This window comes from Lactuca sativa, chromosome 4 (genome assembly GCF_002870075.4).
Source record: "Lactuca sativa cultivar Salinas chromosome 4, Lsat_Salinas_v11, whole genome shotgun sequence".
Taxonomy (NCBI): domain Eukaryota; kingdom Viridiplantae; phylum Streptophyta; class Magnoliopsida; order Asterales; family Asteraceae; genus Lactuca; species Lactuca sativa.
In genome coordinates, this window is record NC_056626.2 from 93,003,107 (window position 1) to 93,010,980 (window position 7,874).

At 30.5% G+C, this 7,874-nt stretch overlaps 1 protein-coding gene across 1 annotated transcript; it reads right to left on the bottom strand.

The window, feature by feature from the left end:
• Positions 1-3,996: 3,996 nt before the first annotated feature.
• Positions 3,997-7,160, bottom strand: LOC111897132 (equilibrative nucleotide transporter 3). Its single transcript, XM_042901088.2, has 9 exons — positions 6,557-7,160; positions 6,340-6,444; positions 6,104-6,259; positions 5,876-6,019; positions 5,665-5,770; positions 5,414-5,589; positions 5,166-5,326; positions 4,617-4,875; positions 3,997-4,397 (listed from the first exon to the last, which is right to left on the bottom strand). The coding sequence occupies exons 1-9, from the start codon at positions 6,605-6,607 to the stop codon at positions 4,287-4,289; spliced, it is 1,269 nt and encodes a 422-aa protein (XP_042757022.1). The 5' UTR covers positions 6,608-7,160; the 3' UTR covers positions 3,997-4,286.
• Positions 7,161-7,874: the final 714 nt, after the last annotated feature.

Consider the following 7,874-nt stretch of genomic DNA (forward strand, 5'->3'; position numbering starts at 1 on the left):
ACTGGTTAGATTGTCGAATAAACCTAGCTTTTAGAATTTTCACATATTTTTTTTTTTATTTTCGTGCATAACCAAGAATTAACGCCTACAAGTTCAAATATTAAAAATACACATAACAACAAGTTGTAGATTGATCTAATAAGTAAAAAAACACATAATCATAAATCTTACATCAATCCAAATACATCAAAAAGAAAACATAAAGTATAATAGCAAAGCAAAATATAGTTTTAAATGAATACAAACATATAAAGATCAAAGAAAATCACATATTTTGAGATATTAGAGGATTAAATGCATCAATTTCACGATTGCGTAGCAAATGAAATTCACTATCAATTTCATCCTCATAAAAAATGTTCCTATTCTTTTTTCATAAAAAAACGGTTTAATAGCAGATTTTAACGGTTCAATATAACGGGTTCAACCGAGTTTTTGTAAAACGATCGGTTCATTCCGGTCCATAAATAGAAATAAAATGTTGGAGGAAATATGGTTTATGTTGGAGATCTGGATACCCTTTGGATCGTGTGAACACTTTCCGAATTAATATTTCTACCCTATGTCTGGGTTGCAAGAAATTCAACCTACAATAATCCAAGATGACACTTACGAATCTAGGCACATAAAACGTAAGCTAAATTGCCAGAAGGATTTTGTGTTCGTTTGAAGAAAAAGAGAGCTAATAATTTCCGTGTCCCTCTTCTCAAAGAGGAAAACTGTTTATATAATAAACGAGATTAGAGTTTCTCTTAAGGTTGGTCGTCATGGGTTGCTTTGGAAGCAAGCCATGAAATCCGAAATTTAATGAGGATTTAGGATTTCCAAAACTAACGAATTTTGTTAGTTTTATCATAATCACTCTCAAGAATTTGAATTTCCCACTATGTTCCCATATGTAAAATTTGAAAAGTTTTTGGGGCGCTGCCCTTCGACCCCGCTAGGAGCTTTGCCCCTTGGACCCGTACATATACTAGAATACAAATCATAAAACCCCTTAGCTCACATGTTAGTTCCAGTTACATAAAATGATATAATGACACTAAAATCACCAACATAAAACTGATGCTAGTTAAACCGATTACTTCCCTAGGTATCAATTCAACCGGTTCGACCCGATTTTAAAACATTGCTTGGTCACACCTATCTAGTTGTCGATATTATGTTCCAACATATGACAAATATAGAGTTTAATCTATATTTTTTGTATATCGTAATATATCATGTCAAAATGAGATTTTTTTTATATATATCGTTAATCTATAAATAAATGTGGTCATAATCATATTTCAAATAATAATAAAGATTGAGTTATTTTTTTTAGTTCTCTTTGTGTCGTGTATGTTTTAATCGTTTTAAAGAAAAAGAAGAAGTAAGTGAGAATATGAATATAGAATTTAATGGATGGAAATATGTTTGATTTTAAACAAACACGAGATTGACATTTTTGGGACTTCTTTGTGGAAGAGATTCAACCAAACGCTTCAAACACAAGAATCAAACAACTATTTACATTATTATTATTATTAGGTGTGAGACACATGTATTACATGAGTTTATTTAAAAAAAATTAAATATGAAATTTTAAAATTTTGAAAAGTTTGAATTTATAAGAAAAATGAGAAAAAATTTAAATTATTAAAATTAATGAGACTTTAATACATTGAATACATTATATATATATAAATCATTTCTAATAAATACCTTACATATATATTACCTTACATATTAAATGTGAAATTTTAATTTAATAAAATGACAAGTGAAAAATAGAAAATTCAAAAATTCTAAAAAATGTCATGTGTCCAAATGAAGGAGAAGAGAACATGTGGCAAAAAAAAACTTCATTTATTAAAGAGGATTATTATTATTATTATTATCTTTTTTTTTCTTTGTTTACCCAATAACTTTCATGTAACTTGTTATTTTTATTTATTACCAATGAACCAAGCAATATTATTTTAATTAATGCTACTTTGATTATAAAATATATATGGTTAACACTACTTCAATTGTAATTTGGTGATTAATGTAAGACAAAACTACAAAAATGGTCTATGTGTTTTACAAAAGTTGCACAAATGACCTTTTTTTTACTAACTCTGCCCATATTTAGTCGTTAGCCTATATCACGTGCGTCCCACATGGGGGTATTTTGGTCTTGTGGTCTTTTTCCATTCCACTACATAATCCCCATCCCAAAAAACATCCCAAAATACCATACCCTAACACTACCCAAATACCATACCCTTCCACTACCCAAATCCCAATACTACTTGATGCTTACTTATATAAACGAAAAAAAAAGACCCAAGACAAAACAAATAACCACTTCAGCTTCAAAGCATTTGTACGAACTTCAATCAATATCATTTCAACTTTGTTCTTTGACCTTAGCAAACCGGGAATGATCTCTACAGCCCTAGGCATATCAAATCGTCCACCCACCCAAGAAATGGACAACTTGGACCATTTCGAGCACAAGACCAAAACCTCCTACCTAGATTGAGGTCCATCCAAGATGTCACTTTCACAACTATGCTTCCATACTTACAAATCACAATTTTTGCTTCTTCCAATTCTTCAGCTTTTGCGTAATAAAGATAGAGAGAAAGACAGGCGATGGGGATTTATTTGAACGTTACATTCTAGGGCTTTTTAAATAGTAGTGGAGGTCCCAAAAGTAAAAAAAGACCAAAATACCGCCACATGGGACGCACGTGATGTAGGCTAACGACTGTATGGACGAAGTTAGTAAAAGTGGTCATATGTGCAACTTTTGCAAAACACGTGACCATTTACATAAAAAAATAACAAGGACTAAGTTTGTGACCTTTGGTAAACCACATGGACCATTTTTATAGTTTTGTCTTAATGTAATATATATAACTAACACAATGACATGTAACGCTACTTAAGGTATGCCTTATGTCTTACACTCGAGATAATATGTATACTTAAGTTTAATATATTTTTTTTAAACTTTTGCTGAGATTTAATCTTTTAAAGCAAATTTATAAGATATTGAAATAGCAATCTATAAACCACTTTAATTACATTTTTGCAATTAACACCATATATATAATATATAATAAACACCATTTAAAGTAAGGCGTATGTCTTACACCCAAGACACTCTATATACTTTTGTTACTTTTTGTAACTCTTGTACATAGAACATGAGATCCAAACTTTTACTGCAAATATTAGCGATTTTTGAAATAGTAATCCTTAAAAAACAGATACAAGACAAGTTGACAACTAGAGTTTGAAGAATTCCCACTCACAGTTGTTGCGTATTGAGGGCAAATACGTTGTTGGTAGTGCATACATTGTGATTCCTAATACATGAGTAAAAATAGGAATAAACACTCATATGCCATAAACCTTGTATAAGGATCATCATGACATCATAGATGACCTATTCTATGTCCAAGTCAACAAGTGAAAGGGGAAACCCAAAAAAAAAAGGTATTTAGGGTAAACTGAAAAAAAAAACATATTAAGAGTAAAACCATACAAAATTTGCGAAGTTTTCTTGTGAGTTGAAGTTTATGAAAAGGAAGAAATTTCACTGAAAATGGTAAAATTAAAAAGTTGAATAAAAATTACAGGGTAAAACCAAAAAATGAAAAATAAAAAATACTAAGACAATAAAACCGTAAAAACGATTTTGCATATGTCGCTAACCTATAATTCAAATAGAATTTTCAATGAACGAACTTTAAATTCAAGATTGTACAATCTCGTGGTACGATTTTTCCTCTTGGAAACCAACTCATATCATGAAATCTAAATATTCCAATCTTTTTAATCTCATGGTTACCAATTCTTTAAAAATGATAAATAACTATTCGTAACATTTTATTGTTATGGCACTTTTGATTTTTTCTAATTCCGCCCCTGGTTTCAACCCTTCTTACCTCTCTCTCATAAGCAATAAACTTTACTTTTACCACATTCTTTGCCATAAATATAAAACAACAAATGATCATCTTCGCTTAGAATATATGACTTTATGATTGTATGATTGTATCAACACATTTCAACATAAACAACACACAATAAACAAAACTTACAAGATTTAAAAAAAAAAAAAAAAAAAAAAAAAAAATCCTATATTCAAAGAACCTTTACCCTTTAGACACGTGCATCCTTATACCTTAGCCACATAAATATCAACTTTAACTATATTTTTCCGAGTTCGCGAATATCAAATAACAAATCAAGATCTATAACTAAAAATTCATCAACCAATTAAAATCATTCCAATCACGATTTGTCCTTCAAAATTTTCCATTCCCAATTATCCATAGCCAATCTAAAGCCACACCCGCGAATATTCCACCTAGAAGAAACATTACCAAAATGTTCCCCAATGCATTTGCTTCTGGACCCTGAAAAAATCCAACCAAAAACGTTATCTCCTGATAATCTTTATTCTACACAATTATATCAATGTCATCCAAATACAACACAATTCTCATTATAAACTCCTATAATTATGTAGATTTTCATAGTAAAATGTCTTAACAATAAAAAAGAATAGAAACATAATGCTTTTTATTGCATTTATCACAATAAAAAAAAGATCAACTTTTTCTTTTAATACTCACCGTGCAACCTTTAGGAGCTACAGTCATGACACATACAGTGAGGTAACCATTTGTCAATCCAAGTAAGGATATAAGCATGATCATCCAACCTTGATCACCATATTTTGCAGTGAAATAAAATGCTGGAACAAATAAAAAACGTGCCAATGTAGCAATCATTAGCCATTTTCTTGATTCAATCTTAAGAAACCCGATTAGAGGAATGTATCTGGATATCAGATCCCAAGCATTGTACATTGCTATTAGAACAAGAGGGTACCTATTAAATTTAAAAAAAAAAAAACACCATTAAATTTTGTGCATTTGCTACATGTGACAAGACTTTATTAAGGATATGATATGAAGGTTATTTATGTCTTTTGCTAAAAATAGAGCATCTCTTTTCACCTTTTTGGACAAACAAAAATTTGCAAAGACAAAATTACCAACTTTTTGTCTAGTGTTCTCAACTTTTTGGATGGGACAATTTTTGTCTATGTAGGACAAAAAATGTCAGTTTTTGTCACCTAAAAAGTAAAAACGTTTTAAATTGATTTAACATGAATTTACCATGAACCCAATTGGTGGTGTCCTGTATTTTCATACAAGAATCCAGGGAAAATGGAGAGAGTAAGGACATATATCAAGAACAAATCCAATGCATAATCGATGTTTTTGACGAGAAGTTGTTTAGTGCTCAATCGTTCAGGAACCTTAGCATCGATATCAGTCTGCAAAAAATACCAAAAAGGTAAAAAAAAAAAAAAATCGATTTTACAAATGTTACATGATTAACATAAAATAAGAGAAAATATTACTGTTCCATTTGATTCAGTTTGGATGCCTGCAGCTGCGAGATCAGATGAAACAGTTTTTGATCCTTCTTTTGCTGCTTTTGTGCGATAATATTTCACAATCGGTAATTTACCAAACACAAAGGCGTATAGAAGAATGCAAAGAAACTCAGAGAATGTTGAGATTCCGAGGAATAAAACTGCGAGAAAAAACAAACTAAAATTTAAGATCGGATATTTGACTAGAATCTTTTGGAAAAAAATATGATACATACTTGCCCCTTTTCGTAAACCATGGGGAGATTTGTCAAATGCGGCTTTTGTAATTAGCCTTAAACCCGATGTTACAATACCGGATGCTCCCAAACCCGCAAAAAATGACTGAAAGATCCGACAAAAGAGTCAACAAACATTTATTGCGAAAAAAATTTCTTGTAAAATTCAAAAATTTTGAGTTTAAAAATCAAAATAAATATAAAAACTTACTTGCATGAATTCTGGCTTCATGAAGGCTAAGTCTCCAACCATTCCACCTTGAACATGAGCATCGGCTACTCCAAATCCGGCAACAAAAACACATATACCGATGTAATTTCCAATTCCACCCTTCCCTGATGTGGCTAAATCTATCTGTATAAACAAGTTTAGAAGGGTGTTTTCGGAATAAAAATACAATTACTAGGTCAAAACTCAAAAGGCGAAAGCTTGACTTACCACAATGAGGGCTAAAGTGCATAAAAAGAATAAGATGTATCCTGCAATGTTACGTTTCCTAGTGTCGATTTTTGACTCGTTATATGCAAGTATTGCTATTGTTCCTATTGCGAAGGGTTGGTAGACCAAGGTAAGTACTCTTGATGGATGATAATCCTGCGAAAAGAATTAACAATTTGTTCGATTGACGAAAAGAAATTAAGCAAATTGAAGGATTTGAAGCCTTTTTTACTTACTGGAAATAACTCATAGTAGTAGTCTCCTATGGTTAACATACTATTCCATGCGACCAAAGATCCAAATCCAAGAATCCAACATACCAAAATTGCAAGAAACTTCCCCTGAGAATTCAAAATATTATCGTTTCTTGAATTATTCATAGTTTAAGCTAAAAAAATAAGGGAAATTGGTTCCAAAATTTGTGGAGTTTTGTAAAGATATTTGAGAACAAACCTCAAGTTTCACTGGAGTTTCGTTTGGAGCAGCGACATTCATAACTGCCATACTGTATAAACAGAGATAGACGAAAGATTATGATTTTCCGAACCCAAGAAGAAATTTGCAAGATTGTTTTGAGTTGGTAGATCATATGAATCTGGGATTCTTTTAAAACTGGGTTTTTGGGTTTTTCATGCCCAAAAAAACATACACAATTGACGATAAATCAAGAATACACGAAACTTCTTATTTTAGGGTTCGATTAGACCTCCATTCCTGTAATCAAACAAAATAAGAGCGAGAAGAAGAGAACAAGTTACCAAGAATGGAGTCCAAAGGGGTTTACAGTGTGCTTACGTGAAGTTAGGGAATTTGATTATAAAAGTTGAAATATATACAAAGATTGGAAAGATACCCTTTTTACTTTTTTGGACTTGTAGTCTGAAACTGATGAAAAGAAAAAGGAATCTGTTAGATGATTAATGATAGGAATCTGAAGAAATCTTTAAAAAATTATTCCAGTTGGAACGTTGAATAATATGGATATTGAATTGATGTGTTGATTAAATCAAAGGATTATAAATGGGAAAGGAAAAGTGTAGGGTAGCCGACTCATGCCACATACTTGCCGCTAAAATGGGGCGATGATTCTTTGCAGGATTGTTCAGATTGTGTTTATCAAGAATTCATCTCAATCCGATCTTATTTTTATTTTTCCTCTATTAAGATTTAAGAGTATATAGCTTATTTATTTGGTAGAATGTTTTTATTAAACAATTTATTTTAATAAATCCTGTTGAATTATATAAATTTTTTTTTTAAATACTTTCTCAAAAATTATATATCTATTATCATCTATTTAAAATATTTAAAACCATCATAGTATAATTTGTTGTATATATATATATATATATATATATATATATATATATATATATATATATATATATATATATATATATATATATATATATATATAAAATATAAAACTCTCTCCGTCCAACATTAATAGTTTATGTTTCCTTTTTAGTTTGTCCCAAAATAATAGCCTACTTCTAAAAATAAATATATTTTTACCAAAATACGCATCATTATTGGTTAACCTATCATGAAATTAAATGCAACAAAATGATAGAATTAAATGCAATAAAATGGTATAATTGTCATTTCATTTATATCATTTAGGCGTGTTCAGCAAAATTAGCTAATAGCTGGTGGCTTGTAGTGGGTCGCTTGTAGCTTGTAGCGTTTTGTTAAACGCTACATGAAGTAGCATTTGAATTTGCAGCGTTTTGTTTAAACTAAACGTTAAAAGCTTGTACTGCCGAACGAG